General features: G+C 37.2%; 2 protein-coding genes across 6 annotated transcripts; one reads left to right on the plus strand and one right to left on the minus strand.

Moving 5' to 3' along the window:
• Window positions 1-472: 472 nt before the first annotated feature.
• LOC306862211 (uncharacterized protein) lies at window positions 473-2,405 on the plus strand. Its single transcript, XM_079404945.1, has 5 exons — window positions 473-746; window positions 941-1,094; window positions 1,190-1,260; window positions 1,375-1,428; window positions 1,656-2,405. Exons 1-5 carry the CDS (start codon window positions 689-691, stop codon window positions 1,733-1,735), a joined length of 417 nt encoding a protein of 138 aa, XP_079261071.1. The 5' UTR covers window positions 473-688; the 3' UTR covers window positions 1,736-2,405.
• LOC306862209 (amyloid-beta A4 precursor protein-binding family B member 3-like) lies at window positions 1,898-26,646 on the minus strand. Of its 5 annotated transcripts, none has more exons than XR_013783550.1 (14): window positions 26,512-26,646; window positions 25,416-25,552; window positions 17,409-17,596; window positions 17,234-17,304; window positions 13,934-13,985; window positions 11,662-11,808; window positions 11,178-11,305; window positions 8,376-8,490; window positions 8,172-8,259; window positions 7,977-8,060; window positions 7,410-7,525; window positions 6,964-7,143; window positions 6,475-6,815; window positions 1,898-2,172 (listed from the first exon to the last, which is right to left on the minus strand). XR_013783550.1 is itself a non-coding variant. In XM_079404942.1 (13 exons), the coding sequence occupies exons 2-13, from the start codon at window positions 25,462-25,464 to the stop codon at window positions 6,591-6,593; spliced, it is 1,443 nt and encodes a 480-aa protein (XP_079261068.1). In that variant the 5' UTR covers window positions 25,465-25,540; window positions 26,512-26,598; the 3' UTR covers window positions 6,426-6,590. The 5 variants fall into 5 exon arrangements, 3 of the variants coding, with proteins under 3 accessions (XP_079261068.1, XP_079261067.1, XP_079261066.1); XR_013783551.1 differs by having other exon boundaries at window positions 1,899-2,172; window positions 25,416-25,540; window positions 26,512-26,598; XM_079404942.1 differs by lacking the exon at window positions 1,898-2,172 and having other exon boundaries at window positions 6,426-6,815; window positions 25,416-25,540; window positions 26,512-26,598.
• Window positions 26,647-27,101: the final 455 nt, after the last annotated feature.

Consider the following 27,101-nt stretch of genomic DNA (forward strand, 5'->3'; position numbering starts at 1 on the left):
TTCTCATGTTTAAAAATAACAGACCTTCGCTCTTTCACTGATCCTTTGGTCTCTAAAGAGTTTCAAGTCTCGAAGTGTGAGTCCGGATACTCAAGAAAGACTAATCAGATTTCTTTCAATTAATTTTCAAAAGTCTAATTACACAAAGATGTGAGAACAACTGTTTTTATTTAGCTTTTCCTTTGCTGATCTATAGCTAAATTATAACCACACTAACATCCATTCAGACAAGAGAAAATAAGCTATAGCCTAGTAATGGTATAGTAGAACAGAAGGGTATAATCAAGGAACCTAATGTCAGGTTGGGGTAAGTATCATTATATCATTTTCTACCATTTATAATAACAATGACTGTTGCCCAGAAACCCTCCCTGAGAAATATTAGGCTAACCAAAGTCAACCATGTGGTCAGGCTATTTGCATTTTAAATGGTTCACTTGCCTATATATGAGAAGTGAACTCAGGAAACTGAGGTGTTTGGGGTGTTGCTACACTTCACAGCGAGAAAAAAAAGGCATTTCATAAGTTCTGCTGTGCAAAAGGTCATCTGAAAACCTCTTGGTTATTTGCTTCTCTGTACCGACTAAAACCCTTCACCCACACATTCTTGGCACTTTGCAGTGCAAATGAAAATTCTATCATATACATTCCTGTGTTACTGAATGTATTTGAACCATAATATAACTTAATGCATATTATCCTAACATTTTTGCTGATACCAGGAAAGATGTCTCGGGCTACTCCAGGTAAGACTTTAATATCATTCACAAACACAACTTGGTTTTGCATTCATAAATTGGTCTTAATTTGACTCAGTGCATGTATATTTTACACCCTGCTTTTTCGCATAAAACAGCAGAATACCAAAGCAACATAACATTGTAATTTTTATGTTCAGCAACATAAAATTTTTAAATATAATTCTTGTTTAATTGTCCAGTGAATTATTCTGCCATTGAAGAAAATGCAACTGTTAAGAACAATTGCTCAGGCAAAGATCCTCTCATCAGTATTTCTATTGCACTGTGGCTTGGTGTCACCGCATCTGTGTTCTTTCTTTACTTGTACTGGAGGCACATCAGTCTCAAAGCAAGGTATTATTCATTTGCTTCATTTGTTTTAGCTACATTATAAAAAATCCACTTATATAAAGATGTTTCATCATGTGCGTATCAACTTCATTTTCCAGTGTACATAATACAGAGATGGAAGAGAGCAATTTACGTTCTGAAAAAACTACTGCTCATACATTCAAAGAAGGCAAGCAACAAGTAAATTCATGAAAGTTAAAGTGCTATTTAATGCTGCATGTTGAAAAATTGCTGCACGTTTTGTGATGTGATACATTTTAAGAGATTGTTTTATTTGTTACAGAGCTTGACCAGAGCGAAACGGAGAACTATGAATCTCTTCAAAACAGAAATGAGGGTAAGCGCACACAATCTGAGATAAATGATCTGATAGAGCGACATACAAAGACGTGCTGTTTATCTGGGATGCATTTTGTAGATTTGCATATGCACACTTATATCAAATCTCCCTTAACATCAAAAACGAAAGCCCTTTACACTTTCGAAGTTAGCAATATGTATTTGAAATGATGCTGTTTTGTAGTAAATGTCTGGTAATTAAAACATTATTTCTCAATTTTAAAGATATTTATGAGAGTCTGGACACAAAACAAGACGAGTTCATCTCAAGAAATGAGGATTCTACCAGTGCCAAAGACATTTAACCTGAAAGAACGCAATGGAGTAATACACACAATAACATAGGCCTATATTTTCTTGTTCTGGACACTTTTCCCCTCAACAAAAGGAAGGAGAAGAGGGATCTGAAATGGTGAGGAAAAAGCAGGTGTTTAAGACACTGACACACAAATGAAAGACAACAGAGCCAGAGATTCAAGCAGTTTAATGTCCCAACACACTCCACATTCATTCTGATTAATAACAACAATAATAACAAACCATTTACATGACATCCTAGTTTGTGCTGAAATACTGCAAATATATAGAGAAAGATTTCTTTACAGAGAGTATAAATAGGAGAAAAATAAGAAACACAAGGTGCTACATGGCCGTTAACTAAGACTATCAGTCAAACTTTCTTCTAAAGGCTTCTTGTCAATGATCTTACATGCTGAAGAGTCGTACGCTTCTATACTTCCCCCTTTGTTTTAGCATTAAGGAAACCTGAGTTCATTTGTGATACATGTTTTTTTTTTAAGTAAGTAAGGGAAGGGAAGGAGCAGTTGCATATATTAGATATAGCATCACATAACTTCCTTCAGTGGCATTCGTGTGGGTGCTTAAGTGCCTGTGGGCATCTCAGATCAACATGCACTGAGGTTGAGTGCTTTGAAAGAGCTTATTACATTCAAATAAATGCGAATATATTGGCTCAAGGGTTGTTGTTTTTTTTGCAGTGAAACCAGTTTTTCCTGTGGGTTCTTCATCATCAAGACCTGCACTGCCTTTGGGAGTAAATCACGTTTTGTATGTTTTTAAGGTATAGTCACATAAGCAAAATTCCACAGGCAAAAAAGGACCATTGTCTATTTTCAAAAGTGTAGCAATATATAAAGCTCACACAAAAGTCACTCTCAAACCAAGCAGCTTTCTATTAGTAAACGCAGTGAATCCACGTGACGGATTTGAACACTTTAACCCTTACACAAAATTCCCAGTCGTTAGGATTCCTATTGAGATGACTGGATTTTGCTTGTGAAAATTTGCACAAGGATGATAAATGTGACTGCACCTTTACTGTGTTTTTTAAAGGATTTTTCTAAATGATCCAAGTACATACTAGTTTTCAAAGCTCCAACACACTCTGCTTGTGTTCTCAAGTGGGGAAGTTGTAGCCTAATGGTTAGAGAGTCGGACTTGTAATCCAAAGGTTGCGGGTTCGAGTCTCGGGCCGGCAGGGATTGTAGGTGTAATGTTCAGCGCTCTCTCCACCCTCAATACCATGACTGAGGTGCCCTTGAGCGTGCGTGCGTGCGTGTTAAATGCAGAGCACGAATACCGAGTATGGGTCACCATACTTGGCAGTATGTCACTTCACGTACCCAAGCGAAGCCTCGAATTTCCTAGCATGTGCAAAATCATGCAACGGTGGCACTAAACTGAGGACTCTACGAACCGGAAGGATCATAACAAGCAATGTCTCTGTTTGGGGTCACTGATATCTCCTCATCTGCATTTCTGAGCTCACAATAGACCCTGATTGTGTCACTATCATTGTTTCTATCTAAAGCACGACTCTTGCACTGATAGCACTAATGTTATTGAGGTCTGTTTGTTGTGTGTGAAAATTGCTCTGTTTGCTCAAGATGGAGTAACGACCTTGACTATTCTTAGCTTCATTTGATATTAAAGGTGTATTAGAACAGAAAACAACAGTCTTTTTCACAAACGGTTTACTGTTAATATATACGGATACTCCTAATAGGTTTGAAGCTAAATTTACTTTCTGAACATAAATGTGACCTAAACAGAAAATCTCTACCCTCTACTAGTCATACAAGAATTAGGTCACTGACTGTACATCAATACTTGTAATCAAAATATTTCACATATTTCGATTCAACTGCGATATACATCTTATTGCACGACATACTGTTGGTCATAGAAATTTAAAATGTCGTTATGATTCATTTATGATTCTGAGGTTGTAATTGCTTAGCCAATGAAAAAAGTTTCTGAGCAACACACAGTTGAGTCAATGATTCAACGACTTAAGCAGAAAGTATACTTTTCCACGTTCTGCTCCAGTTCAAGGAGAGTCAGCATTACATCATTTTCGTCATTAACACAGTCCGCCTATGTCCACATGCAGCTTTTATTTCCGCATTAAGTTATGTGACAACTAGGGGTCGACCGATTATCGGCACCGATATTAAGCATTTTTATGATAATCGGCATCGGTCATTTTCAAAACCGATGTGCCGATAAAATTATTTAATTATGAAACGCGCTATTTGGCTCTGATGCAGCCTGTCGGAACTCACCACTCTGTGGCCTAGAGCAGTCTCCGCCCACCGCGCATCTGATTTGTTGAGAGTCAGGAGTCCGACCAATCAACGTGGAAGACTAAAGGCGCTCTCACACCGAAAGCGCTTGCTAACTGGTGCTGCTTCACGCATCATTTCTCTCTCAAAGGCAGCAGCAGACCTTGCACAAGTTGCAATAAATTACAATCCACTACACTGAAGTTGTAAAAACCTCAATATTATCTATTTATGGTTACCGAGATGGGGGAAACGCAGGGGGAATCGCGGAATCCAGTCATATAAATAGCATTTACTGTATAACGCGGAGTCACGGAATTAGTCAAAGTTTGGATGAATTAATCAAAAGTAGGTCAGTACACTTAAATCGACTCATGATATGGACTATCTGTAAACATTAAGCTGCAAAAAGACTATTTAAATATGAATTCTGCATGTTCGGCGTGTCTCTGTATATGTGAAAGGCACAGACGCGCGGTTTTGACACACACACACACACACACACACACACACACTGAAGTGCGCGACGCTCGCGGCGTTTTCCGCATCTGCCATGTCACTAAATGAGGACATAAATACATGAACATCATCCCCAGAACTGCTCTGAGAGTTACTTCATGAGCATTTGACTGTTTCGTTTGAGTAAAACGATCGTCATATCATAAATAGGCTACAGAAACTTTAAGAGGTCCTGACGGCAACCCGTCAAAATAAAAGTTCGGTTTATTTACTAATACTACTACAATTATTACAACTTTTGTTTAAAAGAACAATCACACAATACGCTATTTCTTAGATGTTTTAATTTTAATAGTAAACCCATTTGTTTGCCAAAAAATAGAGTTCAACTCTCATTTGATTAAAAGATAAATTAAATTAATGTTTTATGCCTTCATTTGCACTGCTCTGTAAATGAAAACTAATGTAAATTACTGTCACATAGGCCAAGACTAAGATACTGTCACATAGGCCAAGATTAAGTTACTGTCACATAGGCCAAGATTAGGATGACGGAAATTGGGACATTTCAATAGGCTATTGAACCAAGTGAGCCTATAACAGGCTATTAGTGTTATAGTTTCATTAAAATAGTTGCAGTCTTCTTCACAACTTCTACAATGGAGCTATGAAGACAATTAAATTATTTACACTTATTATATACATTGTGCTTTTTAAATTAATCAACTGATGTGCATTAGATGATGAATTGAATTGTAGGTTATGATTTAGTCAACCGAAAATAATTCATGAAGAATTATGAGAGGTTATGCTATTACACATACATTTCTAACATGTAAATTATTGAAGCCAAATACTTACATTTCCCCAAGCTGTTTAGCTGTAGTATTTAGTATTCATAGGCTTAATCATGAAGCATGCAGTGGCCCCACTTTTAACTCTCTCTTTATATATTACCCTTATTGTAGATGGATGCATGGGGGAAGACAAGAGTAAGAAGTGCAACCAACACTAGGGAAGGCCGTTTTTGTCAGAGCCCTTGTTATTCTTAATTTTGACATTCATTTTCATTTTTACACCAGACATATATATCGGTTCAATATATCGGTTATCGGTCTACTTGGTCTGTAATAATCGGTATCGGCATCGGCCCTGAAAAACACATATCGGTCGACCCCTAGTGACAACAATAGAATGTGTGAAATTTGAGAGCTTGAAAAGTAAAGGTAAAAGTAAAATCCCAGGTATACATTTTCCATGTTCTGCTCCATCTCATGCACAGTTGAGTGTGTAAGCCTTTCAAAGTATCTCGAAGGATGTGTTCGGATAGTTGTTTCAAGTGCTCAAATCACTTGCACATGTGGTGATGTCCGTGCACAAGTCTGTACAGACCCAATCATTGGGTAGCACCTGAATGTTGTGCACAAACACCAGCAGACAGTGCTGATAATGAAACTTAAATCATGCAGAGTCTCCACGAGCCAGACCGTAACGTGGTCAGCAGAAGACTACTAGATAAAGGTCTACTAGATTCATTAAGACTCATCACTTGTCACCACCTGGCGTAACAGTGTAATCTGCAGAAAGAGTCAAAGAAAAATCCCCACCGCTAATATATAGACTGACAGTCTGTCTGGAACAAATAGACAAGTGCTACAAAGTCCCAGAGAATTTGTACTCTTAATTCATACTGAACTGACAGACATCGATCAATGCATCAATCCCTGTCTGTCTGTGCCGTGTAAATGAGCCTTTTACCAATCACATTTGAGGACAGTAACTAACTGTTGTATAACAGCATTTAAATTTCAGAGCGTTTGGAGTTCTGTCAGTTTTTTGGAATGTGAGAGCACAGCACCTCAATGTCATTTAAACACTGTTCTGCACACCTACATTCAGATATGTCAATCCTCAAAAACACTCTTATTAAGGGCTGTTTTTTTTTTTTTTTGTGAGGTCATACTGGGGAATTTAAGTTGGATTTTTCTAAAAAAGGATACTCCTATTTCTAAGCTTTTTAGGCTTCATGTTTATTCATTCTTCTCATTTCTCCATCTCCTCATATCCCCCTCCTCAAAGCCCATCAGGCCCCATCCTCCTCCCCGAGTTGCTGTTGTTAGGGTGTGGGTACTGCAGAATGTGTATTCCGGAATGTCTCAAAAAATGCCAGCATGCCCTTCTTCACACTGGGAGAAGCCATTTTGGAAGGCGTGTGTCCTTGGTGTCGAAGTGGGAAGCTAGAGCTATCCATGGAGTTGGCTCGTTTGACTTTGGAGCCTGCCCGCCACATTTTGGACCTCACAGGAGGAGTTTGTGCAACCAAACACTTTTGGTATTGAACCTGAAGGGGGCGCCAGACATTTACAAAAGAAATACTGTACTTAGAACACAGATTTTGGACAAAATTATATATCAGTGCTATGAAACTATGAAGGGTGTGTGTGATATTTGTAGGGTGAAAATCAATTAAATTAAAATTATTGCCTCACCATGCATGCTGCCTGAAATGCCTCAGAGATGATCCCAGCATCGGGCTCACACCAGAACACATGGCATTCAAAGCGCTGGGTTCCTGCGTCCACTATGACTGCAAAAGTGTGTGTGTCATGACCCACACCTAGGAAAGTCAAGTAACGTACTTGGCATTCCCAAAATGGGTCATCTCCATCCTGAAATAAAGCAAATGGGAAAGAAAAAGTAAAACACAAGAAAGACTATGTTTATATTAAAAAAGCATACTACTCGTACTACTTCTTTAGTATATAGTGTGTGTACTATGCATAGTATGCAAATTTTCCTGTACACTACTCCAAAATGCATTGTATACTTCAAAAAACAAATACAGTATACAGTACAAATTGTGCAGTATGCAGTTCACTAGTATTTCTAGTATATACACTAAAATGCCGCAATGTCAGTTAGTATATATTCTCACCTCTCCTCTCCATAATGACAGAACTGTATCAGACACATGGATGACTATCGGCTCCCACTCATCTCTGTCTCTGGAGTGCATGATGCTCTCAATAGCTCTGTTCAGCACTTCCATTCCTGTCAGCATATACACAAAAACACATTAACCACAAACCTATACAATACATCACTACCAGGGTCAAATTTGAAGACCATGACTTTCATGGACTATTAAGCTAGAGTTTCCAGGTCTCTATAAATTAGCCACCGAAATAACAATGAACCTGGTTTTAAATATTAATCTTTAATAGCCAGCTAAAACCACTAGTCTTCAGTGGGAATGTCTTAACCCCTGAAACTGTTCGATACTGGTTCAAATTGGATCCACAATCTGTTGTACTGATATTTGACACTTTGTAAATGCTTTAAATGTGACGTTTTAATTCAAACTTGAGGGCCAGGATCTTACCATATGCCAAACATGAAGTCCTAGTTTATAAGAGTATTACAGAGCATAACTCAGCAAATACTCATTCATAGAGTGTAAAATGTGTTTATTAGGTATCTGAATGGCCCAAAACCCACTCACCCATTGCTCTGGATACAGGCAGGTTTCCAATGTACTCCACCTCGAACTTCTGCACCTTTTGCCTCACTGCGTCCAGGAAGTCAACTGGAAAGCATTCAAACACATCAAGTCTCATGAAAGAATACAACAGTAGAGTCAACCAACCATTCAGGTTTAAGAGATGCCGATTTCTCAAAAAGATTGCAGAGGTCATACCCTGGCGGGGCATGTCCTCTGGGCAGATACTCTCCATGGTGAGAGAACGAGCCATAGAAGGCTGCAGTGCTGCCTTCTCTACCATGATCTGTGGAAAGAGACCAATCACAATGAAAGCTGTAATCCACTGACTTTGAAATCTGGCCATTTTCTAATTACAAAATTATGTTAATTATGAGCTTTAATAGTATTGTGTGATCGTACCTTGGAGCACATCTCATGCAGGGCAGATGCAATGGTCTTGGCTGGAGCGTTGCAGCGAAACACATGGCACTTGAGCATGAGGGTATCTTTATCACTGGCCACAAAGGCAAAGTCCCTACAGAGGACCAGGAGACTGGAGTAAATACTCATCACACTCATCACTTTCATGCTTATTCTAACAGCCTGGTAGCAACACTAAACCTACACACACCTAAAAATCACACAAAAATGAGAAATATATAATCTGTCACATGAATGCATTTATGGTCATGAAAAGGATGGTAAAAAAGAGCTATAGCAAAACAGCAATAATGTTAAATATTGTTACAATCTAAAAGAACTGTTTGTTATATTAAAATATTTTACAATTTTATTTATTCCAATAATGCAAAGCTGAATTATTAGCAGCGTGTTCCTTCAGAACGTGTTCCTTCAGAAATCATTCGAATTTACTGGTTTGATGCTCAAGAAACATTTGGTTCTGTTGCTGCCTAATATTTCTGTGGAAACTGATCATTTTATTTTTCAGGATTCATTGATGTAAGGAAAGTTCAAAAGCATTTATTTGAAATAGAAATCCTGGGTATCATTATTAAGGCCTTTACTGTCACTTTTGACCATTTTAATGTATACTTGCTGAAAAAATTATTTCTTTAAAAAAATTATAACAATCCACAAACTTTTAAACAGTAGTGTAGATGTCATATTCTGTATAATAGAATCAAATCTTATTTTGACACTTAAACTATAATGTGGCACCATAATGATTCAGTTGCATTTGACTTTGCCATAAGCAAGCTGAAAGGCCACAGTAGTGAGCGGCCCTTCTAAGAATAGGGCTGTAAAATGCTAAAATAAAATAGGACAAAAACCACTGCAAGCTGGAAATGACATTGGCCAGCTGGGCATTTACAAAGTGATGTTAAACCATCTCTAATCTCTCAACCTATCTTGGTATTCACTAAATCTCTTCACATTAACCATAGAAAGTCTCTTTTAGCATCAGTATCAGATGTCAATGTTCTATAAATACAGATCGATCGGCATTTCTGGGCAGTATGATTTTCCAAAATGCAACGCAGTGACGCGTGCCTACCGATTCTTCAGCTAATGCTGCATGCTGGCTCCATCAAAGAGAATATTTCATTGGAGAAATATAGAGCAGTGGTGCTTCACACGGCGTGTGGCTCAAACTCACACAGCATACCAATGCTCGTGAAATCCAGCACTCGTTTACTCCCAATTTTTAAGAGAGAACATGCAAGTCAAATGGAATAACAAATGAATTTGTCTGGGCAGTAAAGAGAGAGATGGAAATTATGGGAGTTATTGTGCCAGCCCATGCAGATCTCAGCAATGAAAGAGTCCAGGGTTCTACACTTACACTGTAGCTCTGGAGCTATTTAGACTGAAAGGGTCTATTTTTGGATTTGGATCTGAGCACATTGTCACAATATAAATAAGTTTAAAATGTCTCTCATCTAGGAAAGACTATCTCTCATTGGCACGTCAACATGCTCTACTGATGGGTCCATTACAAACTAGTAAATCCCTGCCCCCATGTCCAAACAAAATCCATCAAATTAGGCTTTGATTGGTCAGTCATGGAAGAATCGTCTGCATTTATTGTTTGTTTGAGCACAGGGGAAGGCATTTCTGGAGACATGCAGAGCAAAGCAATACTTCAGTCAATGAAAAAACAGTTGTGTTTTATTATATTTTTTGCATTTAGTACAAATTACACAACCTGAGATGAAGCATGACTGTAAAGGAATGAAAGAAGAGATGGCTAAGGAGCACTACTGTACTTTATAGACCACAATGGAACCCAGACATCACGTTTTCTAGGTCTAGTTGAAAAAAGAAAAAAGTGCAGTTATTACCTGTCTCTGTTTTCACGAGTGGCGGTTTAAAAAAGAAAAAGGAAAAAAAGGTTAATAATAGTTAAAATAAAGCAAAAAAACGTTTTCGCAAGCTCAAGACTGTTGGGAAAAAGAGGTGCATTTAGCATACTTTTAAAAATAGTACATAAAATAAATTACTTAAAGGAATAGTACACCAAAAAAATGTAAATTCTGTCATCGTTTACTCACCCTCATACCTGTATGCATTTCTTTTTTTGCTGAACACAAAAGAAGATATTTTGAAGAATACTGGTAACTAGTTTCCCACTGATTTCAATATGTATACAGATTCAGATACGAGAATAAGATAGAATTTAAATTTTTGTGTGGACTATCCCCTTAAGTGGCCCTTTATTTCATTATTACTATATTATCTGCAAGTACATTAAAAAAAAAAAAACACTTTCAGAAAAAAGTGCACATTCAATACAATTAAGTACACTTCTTTTTCACAAAGGGGAGCTACTCTACTCTCTAACCAGTTACAGCTTTTAACAAAACGCAAATCAAAAACAAAAGCAACACATTTCATGCAAAACATGTCCTATTATAGCTTCAATTGCCAATATTGATCTTCAGTTTCTCTGTGTGTTTTACAGGAAAGCCACATCTAAATTCAAAATAGCTACACTGGGCTTCGCTTTAGCTCTAAATAATAATAAAAAAGCTCTACATTTTCAAAGACCTGTCACTGCCTGTCACTGAATGAGGAAATATAACTTGAATAGAAGGGGTTTATTGGCCATTTATCATTTTCCAGGCTTTTAAATTTTCTCTTAAACTGTAGTGAACAGAGTCTCTGCGGAAATCCAGATATAATCTATGATATACCACTGGAAATGGGAAAAACTGAGGAATTATAGACCCAGAAATAGAACAAGTACAAAGGTCAGTCTACCTGCCATTGTTGCAGCCCACCCCCCATACACGGATGTTGATTATGGGCTGACAATGGATGAGGCTGCGGTCCACAGGGTCCATTAGACTGAGAGTGTCCTTCTTGAGGACCATCATCATATCCTGACCCTGAACACACACACATACACACACACACACACAATTTGAATAGTTACCATAACCTTCTGTAAGAACTAAGATAATTGTACTAAGCAACCAAATCTAATTTAATATAATTCAAACTGGATCGTAAAATAGTGCATAAACCTTATGAAACTTTACAATGGGTAATGGACCAAAATATATACTAGCAACACTCAGCAGTATGTAACAGCAATTTCTTTTGCTGTTACAGAGCTAGCACAATAGTACTACTATTATGCATGTCTGAATGAATAAAGCGGACCTCCAAGGATACTGGTGGGCCCCGGCTAAGCACATCTCATCTATTCTAAATCACGTGTATGAGCCCAGGCTGTTCTCACCTCTCCCCAGGCGCCTACTGCATCCCGGCCGTCTGCTTTGCTGTGAGAGAGCTGCTGGATGCAGTTGTTCACTGCCAGACTACTTTTGCCAGGGGTCAGTTCCTCCTCAGGGATCTCAACCCAGCCCAGTGAGCGCACAGCAAAACACTGAGAGACAAATGCAGAGTTTTTCCTAACAGCACTCATACAATATAAGGCAAACATAAGTTGACACTTGTTGATAAATCCATTAATCTCCCTAAGACTTTCCACTCTATGGTTAAACATAAGTAAAAATAAAAAAAAATGTAAGCTATAAGGTATATTGTGAAATTTAAATTCACATTGTGAGATACAGCTACAGCTGTAAGAGATACAGTTGCAACGGTAAGAAATAAAGTCACATTGTGATATAAAGTCATAGTTATAAGAAATAAATTTGCAATTACAAGAAATAGCCACAATTGCAAGATCTAAAGTCACAACCATAAAAAATCCACACAATCCAAGTAGTGATATTTAGTCACAGCTGAGAAATATATAGTCACACAATTACAAGAAATAGTCAAAATTACGGGAAATAGTCATATTGTGATATTTAAAGTCACGACTGTAAAATATAAAGCTTCAATTATGAATTGTAGTTATACAATTACAAGAAATAAAGTTGAAATTACAAAAAATGTCAAAATTGCTACATAAAAATTCAAAACTACAAGAAATACCAAATTACAAGAAATTAAGTCATATTGTGATATTTATAGTCACAACAAAATATAAAGCCTCAGAGCCTGAGATATTTAGTAATGAATTACAATAAATAAATGTACAATTACAAGAAATGAAATCATGTTGTGATATTTAAAGTCACAGCTATGACATATATTGTCAAGAAATAAAGTTTTTGTTTGTTAATCTGAATTGGAAAGAGCTTTCTATACCAAACTCTTTAATTAGAAGGGTGACATCGCATACATTTGGCCTGTAACTCATGTTGACATTCTGGACAATTTAGATGTTTCATATAATCATACCTTAATATTTCTTAGTAAGCGAGTCATTTAGTAGATGCTTTTATCAAATGTGACTCACATTACACATACACTATATTGCCAAAAGTATTGGGTCGCCCCCTTCTAATGAACATGTTTGACTACTTTAGTAATTTCTATTCTAACATGACAGTGCCTCTGTGTATAAGGCAAGGTTCAAAAAGAAAATGATTGATTCTGTCAGTGTGGAAGAACTTAACTGGTCTGCATAAAACCAAGTCCTAATCCCAGTTTAACACCTCTGGTGTGACTGTAAATGCAGGCCTTGAGCCAAAAACTCATCACGATGGGAACATACATGAATTATGTTCCCATCGTTGTTGCCACAGATTTGGAAGTGCATTTTTCTGTTCTAAAGAAGTGGGTGTCCCAATACTTTTGTCCATTTAGTGTATTTACAAGTCATTGGTGTTTGGTGATGAGTTTTTAGGTCAAGGTCTGCATTTACAGTCACACTAGAGGTGTTAAACTGGGATTAGGACTTGGCTTTCTGCAGACAAGTCAAGTTCTTCCACACTGACTGAATCAATAATTTCTTTTTGAACCGTGCCTTATACACAGAGGCACTGTCATGTTAGAATAGAAAAGGGTCCTGTCCAAACTGTTGCTATAAAATTAGAAGCACACAATTTCCTAGAATATCATTATATGCTTAAACATTAAGATGTGTACTCATAGAAATTACTAAAGTAGTCAAACCTGTTCATTAGAAGGGGGTGACCCAATACTTTTGGCAATATAGAGTATAACAGCAACAAGCCCATGGAAGTATCCTGGGGTTAAGTGTCTTTCTAAGAGGCACATTGATAATTGTTCATGGCTCACTCCTAGGAATCAAATCAGCAAGCTAACGTTCACCAGCCTGGTGACTGACGGAAGTCAAAATGTTTTGTACAGAGCATATATCTATGACCCAGCCTACTAGGATCATTTTACATAGACTCAATAAAGCTGTGTCTTAAAATTGCATCTCTTGTGCATTTAGAGGTTGTAGCCCTCCACCCCCACCTTCTACATTATATACACTCCACCAACACGCACACACATATACACCCTACTGCTTCACTAAACATTGATGCTCCTTTCCAACTCTGACCTTTCACCCTCAGTGGCTGCCTCAGGATGTGCTCTGCATTTCTTTTCGGTGTGATATTTGTGGGGCACAGTGACTAATAGCAGAGAAAACAGTAATAAATTTTACATGTTGAAAAGTATTAGGGCAGCACACAGCAAGATTCTACCTTGGAGTCGGGATCCATGTTGGCACAGAAATACTCTTCCTGCCAAGAGGGCCTGAAGCAGAGCAAGAGAGCACATCATTATGATAATGACTCATAATTAAATACTGGGCTCATTTGAGCAGAAAAAAATAAACAGGAATACAAATTAAGTCCTGAGATGCTGAACACTTGGTTATTTTTCTGTTTGGTGTTCTATTGAAAGCACTTTCATTTATGCTCTAGAAAAGGCTATTCAGACCGCTGGGGTAGTTTGTCCTGTAAACAAGAAACAGCTCTTATAATTATCACTCCCAGATTTATGCATAAATTCTTATGAACAAGTCACAGCTTTTTGCGTATACTTCCTCCCTATAATAAACAGTGGTCTCGGAGAGGAAAATTATATAGTATAGAGCTATAAAATGAAAAGCCCTAGACTGGGTATTTGTTTCAAAATAAAATAATAAAATAAAAATGTATAATTACATTCAACAGAATAGTAGGTCCCACTTTATATTAGGTGGCCTTAACTACTATGTTCTTACATCAAAAAATAAGTACAATGTATTCATGATGTGTTCATAATGTATTGCAAAACACTTTTGCTGCTATTGAGATGGGATACGGGTAAGGTTAGGGACAGGTTTAGTGGTCTGGGTAGGTTTAAGGGTTTACACCTTTAGGTGTAAGGGATGGGTCAACAGTTTAATTATAAATATCATTACAGAAATTAATTACAGATGTAATAACATGCAGGTATTTTAAAAACATAAGTACAATGTAAAAGCATGTATGTACACAATAAGTGCATTGTTACAAATGATTCATTTAAATGTAAGAACACAATATAAGGCCACCTAATAAAGTGGTAACGAATATTATTTTAAAAGTTAGCATCTGAGTACAGTTATTAATATTGTTGATTTTTTCTAAAAGCCTGGAAGACACACTTTCTTTGTCTCATGAGAAATAAGTAAAAAAATAACTGAATAAATAAATAAATAATCATTTATTACAGCTAAATAATACATTCAACTGAAAAAAATTAAGCTGAATACATAATTTAACTGAATATTAAATGAAAAATAAATTATTCATTTTTATTCTGCTCAAGTACACAAACTGCTCTTTAACCTATACTGAGGACAGAAACTTAATGTGCCAGAATCTAATGTTTCCCTCTGCCGTGTTATGCTGCCTCAAGGTGCTGACAAAATAAGTGAAGGTAATTGCATTCCTTGTAGCTGTCAACAATTCCCAAACAACTTAGCAGCAGCCAATCTCAGCTTTCCGAACAAATTCAGAGGAAATGCCAGTCAATGACAAACCTGACACTTAATAAGGGCACATTCCAGCCTGTTAAATGAATGTGTGCACAGTATTTTGTCCTTCACTGGCAAAGACCATGTTTAGCACCACAAAGTGAGGGAAAACTCTTCTCAATGTTCTCAATTCCCCAGGTGAGTGCTCGCTTTTGTTCGAGCATTAGTGTGACTGGGGCCTCATGGCCTGATATCAGAGTGTTTGGAGGTTAGCCAAAGGCAAAACGGCCTGTTTTACTCTCCATCTTACAGTTGTACAGGCCACACCTGACTGGCTGTCTAAAGCAGGGCCGCTTTCGTCATTTCCACTAGCAGCCAGTGGAGACAACATCTGTTCACAGAACTCCAGGTGTGTAATAGCACCTTTAGGGATAAGAATGTGTTTGTTCAAATAAATGTCTTCTGGCTTCATTAGAGGACTAAACAAAAGGTGAAACAGAGAGAAAAGGCTTCTTTTTTTATTTCCAGCAAGTGTGTGTGTGTGTGTGGCTGCTAAGCTGTGCCAGACTTTAATTTACATCAAGGATGCAAATTGACACAGTCCATGGGTAATGTGTTACTACACCCAGCACATTAAAACAATTGCAACAAATTAGTACTGTAGGAGACACATTTTTACCCAATTATTTTGTGGCTGTTGACACATTTGAACAAACTATTCAGTAGTATAAAAATAACTTTGAAGACATGTCCCTAATAACTTTCATTAAATATGGATTCTGGATAAGCATTCTGGAATACTTCATTCTGATTGGTCAAACATAAGATGATGTGGTTAATAACTGACCATTGAACTGCGTAACTAAGCAGAAGAAAACTGCATAGCTTAGAGGTTTCTTTTTCATACTTTCATTTTTCTACTTTGTTAACTTTGCCTCAGACGTTTCTCCTCAATTTCCTTAGGAGACGTAAAAATGGACATGCATGAGACTGTTAACATATTACTGGGGTCCTTTTCACACAAGAAAAATATGAGAAGCATGAGATATAAGTAAAAATTGCCCTCCGTTTAATATTATGGAAGCCCATTTCTACCATGTAAAAAAACACAATCATAATTTAGTATGTCTTTAAAAGTTATTTTGACACACTAAATCATAATTATGATTTTCAAAGTTGAAATTGAGACAAAAAAGCTGAAAGGCTAAATTATGACTTTGAAAGTTGTTATAAAGACATACTAAGTCATAATTGTGAGATTTAAAAAAAAAAGAAGTCACTTTCAACTTTTAGTATGTCATAGTTTTGACTTGCAATAGTGATTTAGTAAGGTTTGCGGTATTCAGTTTACTTGTATTTGCCCCATTATTTAACTATTAAAAATCATGTCTTAAGCCATTTTGCTCCTGTGTTGTTTGTAAACCAACTAATAACAAACTAAACTAATAGCAACTAATTTGAGCTGCTCTTGGTAGATTGCGTTAATGATTGTGGAAATGATCTGGCAACATCTTTGTTCTTTAATTTGCGCATTGTCAGTACTCAGTAGAACTTTTCACTCTCATGAGTGCTTTTATGGATTTGTGCTCTCATGCTAATGTTCTCTGTTTAGTACATCTAGTCCTAAAATAAATGAATAATCTTTGATATCTCATCTCATTGGTTATTGATATTGTTGAGATTTATTTGAATAAAATAAAAGATGTCTGTTGAAGCACTCTACAGTCTCTCTGTTCTCACATAATAAAATATTTTAACTCAAAAGTCAAGATGCCATGCAATAAGTGGAATGTTTTACAGCCGGTCATTATCCTGGAACAACATTCCAATCTATTGAACCTGGAATATTTCTAACTCTTAGAGGGAAATGGCTGATAACAAGCCCATTATCCTTATCCTAAAAAATGTTTTATTCCAACAATGATGTTGATCTAAGAACATTTCCAACTTAATCACGTTAAGCTTTACACACTTTGCAAGTTTTAATGTCTAGTTTCAGAGATACATATGCAGCTTGTCCTCAGCTGTACAGTCATCAGCGCAGGTGTGATTCCCTCACCTTTCGTTCAGAGAGGGCAGAGGGTTTTCAGTCAGTCTGCCTCTTGATTCCCGCCTGCCATCTGCTGCAGTCTGAGAAAATCAAGAGTATAGGGATGCGACAGTTGACAAAAACATACCCAAAACCACATAAAAGCACACACAAACACACACATGCATAGATCAGAGTATCTCACCTTGATCTGGCTGGCAGTGATGCCGTTAATGGCGTTTTGTTCCTCCTCTGCGCTGTAGGAGGGGTGCTGCCACTGTGTTGTGCCTGTGGGCACATGCCAGTAATAGGTGCCAGTGCTATCACGTATAGTGCGCCATCCTGGAGGCAGATCTGAGTCCAGCTCCAGACTCTGATCATTCCAGATGTTATCTGCACAGAGATCGGATTTCTGGATTAATCTGCATCTTAATAACATGTTATTAGCATTTCACATGCATGCTAACTTGAGGGCAGCACACACAGATTCTTGTAAACATGCCATATTACAATTCCCACCAAGTAACACAGAGCCAGCAGTCTTCACACACACACACACACACACACACACACACACTGAGATTCAGCGAGGCATACACACCCCGAGGTGAGGTCACCGGGCTCAGATCTACTCATGAGACAGACCAGGCCATAATCTGCCCACATGACACACAGCCTAAAATGAGGTCAAAACTAAAAGCAGCTCTCTCTTATTAAAAAAAAGGGCTGGACTAATGTTCATTTCCATTATTTTCACCCTGTCTCTTCCACACAGATATTTAGTTGTGGTCAAAAGTTTACATACACCTTGTAGAATCTGAAACATGTTAAAATAAGAGGGAGCATACAAAATATTTCTTATTTTTTATTTAGTACTGACCTATATAATACAGTCACATAAAAATATGTTTACATATACTACACAAAACAAAATAATAGCTGATTTTACAAAAATGACCCCGTTTAAAAGTTGACATACGCTTGATTCTTAATACCGTGCGTCGTTACCTAGATGATTTTTGTTTTGTGATGGTTGTTTATGAGTCTCTCATTTATTCTGAACTGTTGAACTGGCCAATATCAGAAAAATTTGCTGGTTTTCCAGCATCTTTTGCGTATTTGAACCCTTTCCAGCAGTGACTGTATGATTTTGAGATCCATCTTTTCATCAGTTGTGGTGACCATAAATGCACATTAAAAGATTCGGTGAGAATGCTTTAGAAATGAGCAGACAATTCTGTTGCCTGTAGATTTTAGAAGTTATAACCACATAATTCATGATGAATCAGAGTTCATCCACACAGTTCATAAACTGACAAAACTCATGTATAGATGGTGCAGAGTGTCATACACACAAAGACAAACCATCATCAGGGTAACACATAAAAATAATGAAGTAAAGCCACACAGGGGCCTCTGGGATTTAAACTGTATATTACATAGTTCCTTATTAGTAAATTGTATCCTTTTACTTCCAAAAAACATACATAACATTCCATTTAATGTCATTTGAAAACTTTTAGATTTTTTTTCACTTTATATGGTAAGATAGCTTACAACCAAGAGGCAGTTTTTCCTGTTAAAATGACAAAGGTTTTTGCCGTTTTTATGCGTGTCAAAGTCATCCTGTCATGTCTCCTGATGATTTAGTGCTTCAGACATAGGCATAGGGTTACTGGCAGAACAGCAAGCAGGAAAGAGCAGCTGTGTCTGCTGAATTATATGTGCCTGAATTTATCTCTAGCCTGAGAGAATCATTTAACACAATGCATCTGGAGAGCCCTGTCCGTTCTCACAAATAACACAGTGCAGAAGGTTGGAGGGGAGAAAACAACAATGTAAACGTGTGTGTGCGGTATAGAACTGGGTCAGTAGTGACACGAGATTGCTTGGGACGAGTATAAGAGTTGCCTCTGACACAGCAAGACACAGAAAGACAGAGAGTCTCATGGTGACATTTTACAAATGTCATTTGCACATGAATTTTCATGTGCTGCCTTAAAAAAACTTATTTTAACTGTTAATTTGTTGAGGAAACTATTGTGATTTCTAGAACAGTTTTATGCATGCACATCACTGTATGAGTGAAACAAACACACGTATTTATACTTTACTATTATTAAAAGCTACCACTTCATTTCAATTTTGTAAATACACTTGCCGTTTTAAAGATATTTCTCTGAAAAAGGGCCTCCATCGTTTACTGTATTTGACATTGCTGCTACACTGTAAATACAAATATAAATATATAGGAAAATAAGAAAAATTGACATTATATCCATAAATTGCACTTTTAGTTACTGATACTAAGAAATGTAAACAATATTCTTATCAATTTTGCCACATTTAGCCTAAAGGTTCAGTCACATTTACCACTGTTTTTTGAATTCTGTGAATTTATTAAAAATATTTGGTGAACATTTCCATGTGGTCATGTGGACTGAATTTTCATGAGGGCAAAAGATCTTCCCACTCAGATTTCACATCGGGTTCAGTTGGTCATGTGAATTTGGCCTGTTGGTCCACAGAAAGCTGCTTGATTTGAAAATGACTTCCATGTGAGCTATCGCTACACTATTGTCAATAGACATTATACACCTTAACAGGGTTCAATTATTATGTTAAACAGCTGATATACAAGCTCTCAGGATTATGAATAGTGCTACAGGCTCAGTTTTGTTGTTTGTTGACTTCATTTATGCAGCTGTTGTTGTTTTTGTCATCACATTTACTAATTTGTTTGTATTTGTGGAATGATTTTAAGAGCTCATCTTTTTCCTTTTTTTAGTGAGGTCTGCATGTTAACTATTTAAGTCTGTGTGCAATGTAGCAATGGTTTTGCTTTGAAATATTTGTCTCAAAATAAGTCACACATATGTAAAAAGAACTACATTTTAGAACCTTTGAAGTCCAAATTAATATTGGACACATCAATGCCTAAACTTAAACAAATGTAATACATTTTGTGTATTTATACGTACCTTTTTTATTCTTCCTGAATAAATGCATTACAATAAACTTTAACCTTAGTTAACTAAATAAAAAAAAATGGAAAATTATTCTAAAGCGTTAATTAATCACAGTCTAATCTAGTCAACTGTGCTAATGCATTTCAAAACTTGTATCTTTTCATATTATTTAATGAATTTGAGCTAACATTAACAAAGAACAGGTGTATTTTTTTTGTTATCTAACATGATCAAATATTCATAAATACTGTAACAAATGTATTGGAAGGGTACTGCAAAGTTATCAAAAAATAAAAAATACTGACCCCAAACTTTTGAAGCTATAGTGTATAGCTAGCTTCTAAGAGTGTGCAGTGTGTAGTGAGGTATAAACACGAGTGCTGAATGGAAAGGAGATGGTATTACTCAGCTTTGCTTTCAAAAGATTTGAGAGCTTGGAGAGTCCCGTTAAAGCCACAATAATTTTACAACACAAAGGACTGTGGGTTTAACCTCTAAACCAACACCTCATATCTGCTTCAGTCCAATTAAACTTGTCGCAGTGTCGAGGCTTACTAATAATCTGCTTCAAAAGATGCAGTGTCTTTAGTAGGCATGACTGCCAGAAAAGTTTTAAACAACTGGTTAATAAATAAATACTACAAATATATAGAGTCTTCCATTTTGATTGGGTGAGCTGTGTTCATATTATAAATATATAAGTCTTACATATTGAAAACCACTGTAACACATGGCCTCTTGTGGCTTATTGCCATTGTCCAGGATCCATGAGGACACATCTCACTGTCTCTGTTTTACCCCAATCCTGGGTTCACCATAACCAATCCCAAGATGGAGTCCCAACAGTTTCCATAAATCTATAAGAATAATAACCTTAATTGTTCTTAGAGTCTCAGCACACCCTTTATGTTTTTTACTTCATTTCACTTATGTCATCATAGCAAAGGAGTATGGGTGTAAGTGTCTTTGTGAGTGTTTGTGTGTCTCCAGCCCTCTCCAGAGATCATAAATCATGTCCATATCAAACTCCTTTCTTTTTCACAAGCCGCCCCTCGCCTTCTGACAGGCCATAATAATCGCACTGTGTTGCCATGACATTTTTAGTGTTTTGGGCTGGAAAGCTGTGCTGTCAGCTGGCTGAAATAAAACACAGGCAGAAAAAGGCTGAAGGAAGAAGAAAAGCTATTTTCGGTCTAATTCTGGTCCCCATTCAGGGTGCACCTGAAATTATGTCTGCAGACTGTCTGTGTTTGGAGCTGAAGGCAGTTTTAATAACAGTGCAATGTGTGGATGCATGCTAAAACACAGATGCCTCATTGGTTATCGCTTGTTTCTAAGCCTCAGGCCAGTAGATAAATCTTGATGGATATTACAAGAATAAAAAGGTTGCCGATATACAAAACATCTGTTATTCTGTCACCAATCTGCTTCAGATGACGCCTTTGCTACCTACTGCATAATTTGCAGATGTGATATTACACAATTCATCATATAATTTACTATAGATGGATGGATTTCAAATGCAAGTCTGTGGTTTTAAGAAAAAGCGTGGGTTATAAACTCAATAAGCGTACTGGGATGCAGTGAGATACAACCTCACTTCCTGTAATTGTGGTATCACAGCTTTATGCACGTAGGTGGTGCCGCAGTTCCCATCATGCACCCACTAACAACTCCAAGGCTATGTCATGAGGGTGAAGCGATAACAACAGACTGAATGCTGAAAGCAGCAGGGGGTTGGGGGGGTTGCAAAGAGGATGTTTGTGAATTATTGATGATCTCCTGAGAAAACCTCTACTGCCTAATCAGTCCCTATAGCAACTGCTATATAGGGACTGTGTTTGTGTATGTGTCCAATTTGGTGTAGGAAACCATGACAAAGTTTTATATATGCTCATTATTTGGCACTCTGTATCTCAGAGTTTAATGTTTGAGTAGATTTATACATTTCCTGCAAAGTTCTGCTTGGGTGGTTGCCAGGCCATTGCTATACATTCTGAATGGCATAAAGCATATTGCGATGAAGTTGTTGAAGTGTTCTGAATGGTTTTTAGCATGTTGTTTTACAGTTATCAGGGTGTTCTGGATGATTACAAGGGCATTTTTAGGTGGTTGCTTAAAAAAATATTGTCTCACTTTCTCTGTAGTATGAACAAAGCCTTAGAAAAATACATAGCACCTCTCCTTAAGAAGCTGTTTAAGCAATACTGAAGCTCACAACTAAAACACCACTAATTACTGAAATCTACTTGAACAATAAAAATCTGTAAATCTACTTGAACAGTGAAACGGGACACATTACTCAACACCTCCGATCACTCTTGAGAGTGACAACAAGCACATAAAAGAAGAACTGTGGGAATTCTCCATTGACAATCCCTCGTTGTTCTTGATGCACTTGATGTTCTTCTTCACCACTGCAAGCAGTCTAAAAAAAGCTTGCCTGAATTGTGTCTTTTACCAGAGAGCTTTCATGTGGCCAATCAGAACTGACCACTCCTGACACCCATGAGCCACTGAAACAACTGTAATAAAAGGCACCATTACTGCACTGATTGCAATCAATAGATTTTTTCACCTTCCAGTTCAGCCACTTTTAAAGTAAATGAGAAGTATGAGGTAAATACAGGTTACAGAGAGAGCGAGAGAGAGAGTACAGAAATGCATTTAGACTACTCTTAATCCTTGGTTAGGGTCGCTCTTATGCCTGGGTTATAACTATTCTCCACTACAGGCTTAAGGTGTGTCACATTAGCAAAATTGCTAAAATGTTTTTCAGACCAAAAAAGGTCCATTGTGTATTATCAATAGTGTAGTGACACAGTATGAAGTACAGCTCACACAGAAGTCACTTTCAAACTAAACAGCTTTCTTTTGGTCATGATGGTGAATCCGTCTGACCAACTGGAACCCGTTGCGAAATCTTTTGCCCTCACACAAAATTCCAGGTCATGTAAATTCCTATTGAAATTACTGGATTCTGTAAGCGAAAACCAATGTCCAATGTACACATAACCGAAATTATGGTAAAATTTTGCTCTGCAAAAAGGTTTATTGTCTATTGTCAGAGTTGAAATGTATGAAGCACAGCTCACAAAAAGTCACTTTAAAACCAAGCTGCTTTCTGTTGGCCAGTGTGGCGAATCCACGTAGCCAACTTGAACCTGGTGTGAAATCTTTCGCCCTCACACAAAATTCCAGAACATTGATTGCTACGATTTCGCCCACCAAAGTTTGGTGATGGCACCTTTAGCCCTGCTTTTTTGGCACTAAACATTTAGTGTGAATAAACACAGTGTAAAGCAGTTGTATTGCTACATAAAAAGAGTTCTTTAATAACAGACAACCAATTATAAACTAGTGTAAAAAGACCAAGAGGCACCATTGGGAGAAAAAGGGGAATATCGTAAAAAGCCAAGAAAAGGACAAAGCTCTAATATGTCCAGGTTTAAACTCTGTTAGGATAAAAGAGAGAAAGTGAGAAGCAGAAAGAGATAATTGTAGCTACATCTGGAAAAAAATAATCCCAATGGCGTTATGTCAGTGGTCAGATAATCCCAATTCTGCTATGTCCGTGTGAGGTCAGACTAGGAAGATTAAGACTCGCGGTGGATCTAAATGTCCATCTGGAACTTAATCCTTGGGCCTTCAATAAATCAAGAGGCAAGACACAGCATTTTATTTGAGGTGTCCTTATGAAGACATCCACATGGCCACGAGGCAGGCAGTATTTCACTAACTGAAAGTACAACATTGATTAAGACAGAAAAATTTGACGCAAATGCAATCGATTCCTGTACATCAACAGAAGCTCCTATCATCAGCGTATACTCAGCACCATTCAGCATTGTGTCTAAATGCCTTAATGTCCATGCCTTTGCTTTTGGAGAAGGTATTCCATCATTCACTGTCTCTCGTACACAAACAACAGACAAACACATTCTCACACGCACCCCCTCTCAGTGTGTTTAACAGAAGTTATTTTAAGAGCGATGACATGGAGAGGACGCGGTGAGGACAGTTTCTGCCTTTCTACAAATACTGGGTACTTGACGCACTCTTTATTATAAACATCAAGATTTTAGGTTAAAATTTACATGAACGTATAGGGAAAAAAATCCCAATTTTTTTAGACCCTGTGATATTTTATGCAAACAAATTTTTCACTAGTTCTTTTTAAATGGTCCTATGCTGTAACATAACCTATGGTGTGACATAAATTAATTATTTTATTTTTTACAACAAATCTTCCAGGTATTCTCTGAATAAAAAATTACATCTATTAATATATCAATAATAATTTTAGAAAGATTTGGCAAAAACCAAAATCAAGTTTTTAGCATGTCACACTTTATGAAGATTTTTCTGTGAGCAGAATATGAGAATTATACATTGAGATAATGTGATGGTTCAGTGGTCAACAACAGTCTTAGGTCCCATTAAAATGATTTTATGAAAGCAAAAATGAAGAAATCAGCCCACCAATGCTCCATCATCTGGAAAGTTTCATTTGAGTACTTTGGAGACCAACTTTTAGCAAGATCTCAAGGCAGGTCCTTTTAATTATAATAGATTCAATGCTAAATGGATCATCTTTGATACTACACCTCAGGCAGTCGCGAAAATCTTTAACAAACATTACGTTTTCTTTGTTGGAGTTCGCTGTATAAATCATTATACACGGATTCCATTCCAAACTGTAAAAATATCTAGCTCTACCACATGAACACACAATGGGGAGGAGTTTACTGGTCTATCTGATGCTTAATGTTGTGTGGGCAAATTATGCTGCTGTGTTTCCATAATCTAATCCTGCAACAGATGCATAATCCCAACAGAACCGCACAGGTGACATTGTTCACGAACGCATATATGCCTGGTGCTCTATGGATTTTTCAATATTATCAACAGGCTGCTTCTTTTAGACTGTGTGGCTCTCGAGTGTCAAAATCAGTTGATGCAAATCTCCTTGTAATTAATTCCAGCAAAATCAAGTCCATCTCACTAAACACCTCAAAAACAGGGTCTTCAAACAGTCGGGTGGGTCTAGTATGACACAGCACCAGTAGGTAAAGTCCATGAGTGACCAGTGGAGCATGAGAACAACAGACAATGACTGATTACGATCCTGTAGAGGATAGAAAACTCTTCGGCTCACTCCGACACCTCCAGCCTTCACTAACTAGAGAGTGACAAAGAAGAACAAAGAGCAGAGGAAAGTGCAAATGCTTCTATGTACCTACCGTCATAGTTGACGATGATGATGGCGAGCATGTAATCCTTGCCCAGCATGGTGTCTTCCCGAAAGCCCCCAGCGGTTAACTCAGACACATTCCAGTCCAAAGCGTCCCAACACCACCGACAAACTCTGCAGCACACACTCACACACAGGGAGACCACCGCACTCAGTGTCAAACAGCCAGGAATACACTCGCATGCCAAGAGGATTAAAAGCCAAACTCTTCTTTTCCTCTCTCCGTCTATCCCCTCTTTTATTTTGCCCTCAGTTAATTTCACTGCTGTCTAAATCAACCTCATATTTGTCTTTCTGTCTAATGCTTGTGCGATCACGCTATTCTGTTCTCTTCTCTATTCTGTTCACTGTCGTTCCGTCTAATAGAGAGTGATGCGGTTTTGAGATTGCTTCTATCTCTCTCTCTCTGTAACTGTGCGTGTGTCTCTCTGTGGATTCTGTAATTCAGTAATGCCTGCAGCTATTCCCCCTCCTTCATCCCTCCATCCCTCTCTCTCGCTCACTCACATCTCTTTAAGGATGGCTGAACATATAGCCGATGAAAGCAAACTGCCGTCTGCTCCCTATACAATAATTCAGGTGTAAATGGAGACATGCAGCATATATACAGCCAAAAGGGTAATAGTATTTTTCATTCATCAAACAGGGCACAAACTGTGACGTGTGTTCCTGAGAAGAATTAGTGTCTCCAATCTGTTCCACACAGTGAGGCAGAGACTCACCATCTGTAATGTGAAGAGTGAAACAAATTCACATTCTTGACACAGTAGTTGAGTTTCTGTACATTTAAAAGCCTTTAAATTATTGTTAGAATATGCTATTAGGGTTTATTATGTTATACCACAAATTATTTATAAAAAATTAATGTAACTAGCTTCATTAGACTTCATAACAAGGTTTCTGGGAAATATTTAAGTACCCCTTTAGATGTGTTGTAGGCTACTGCGATTAGCAAGCTAATGTTACAAAATACTGAGGCGTGTATAAACATAATAATATGAATATATGACTCATACAGCCGCCCGGGAACTATTATTTAGGAATAGATCAAGAGCTGAGGATGTGTAAAGGTTGTGTTGGTCCACCTTAATTCCTCCCGTCATGAAGTCGAGCGAAGTCCGTCATCTTCCAGCCTCCTCTGTTTGCATCATCCTTTTGGTTGCCGTGGCAACGACTTCTGCAGAGACGGGCTCGCGCCTTTCCGTGATCAGTGTAATAGGCTGATGATGTAACGATAACATAACAACATAATTATATTTTATACATGCATGTTTAAACCATGTAGTTGCCTACACTACACTACTTAAGTGCAGTTTGTAATAATATTAAATTAAAAGTTTTAGTGCTTTAAAGTATATATTAAATTATTATGATTAATAGGCCTAATCGTTTAAAGCATGACGAACCCTTATTTTGATGTTTTGACCAAAATACTAAAGCACATATAAAGCTGCAGTTGGGTTATTTTGATGAGGTTTAAAAATAAAAATAAAATACAGCTAACTAACACAATAAAAACATGATAACATAATAAAATACTAAATAAGTTAAATAATAAAATAAGTTATCTGTTTTGCAAATAAACTCTTCATATACAAGTTTTAATAGAAATTTTACATTTTAGTTTACCATTAATGTTTGTAATCTACTAATATAAATTTATTTATATGAATTT

The sequence above is a fragment of the Barbus barbus genome, assembly GCF_936440315.1.
Source record: "Barbus barbus genome assembly, chromosome: 43".
Taxonomy (NCBI): domain Eukaryota; kingdom Metazoa; phylum Chordata; class Actinopteri; order Cypriniformes; family Cyprinidae; genus Barbus; species Barbus barbus.

Bases quoted from the DNA above. Each gene is read 5' to 3' on its own strand.
- LOC306862211 (XM_079404945.1), top strand. From the start codon at position 689: ATGCATATTATCCTAACATTTTTGCTGATACCAGGAAAGATGTCTCGG. The intron at 1,095-1,189 runs GTATTATTCATT...TTCATTTTCCAG, and splicing joins CACATCAGTCTCAAAGCAAG to TGTACATAATACAGAGATGG. The intron at 1,429-1,655 runs GTAAGCGCACAC...TCAATTTTAAAG, and splicing joins TCTTCAAAACAGAAATGAGG to ATATTTATGAGAGTCTGGAC.
- LOC306862209 (XM_079404942.1), bottom strand. From the start codon at position 25,464: ATGCTGGGCAAGGATTACATGCTCGCCATCATCATCGTCAACTATGAC. The intron at 13,986-17,233 runs GTGAGGGAATCA...GCTCTGCTTCAG, and splicing joins CTGCCCTCTCTGAACGAAAG to GCCCTCTTGGCAGGAAGAGT. The intron at 6,816-6,963 runs GTGAGGCAATAA...CGCCCCCTTCAG, and splicing joins CATTTCAGGCAGCATGCATG to GTTCAATACCAAAAGTGTTT.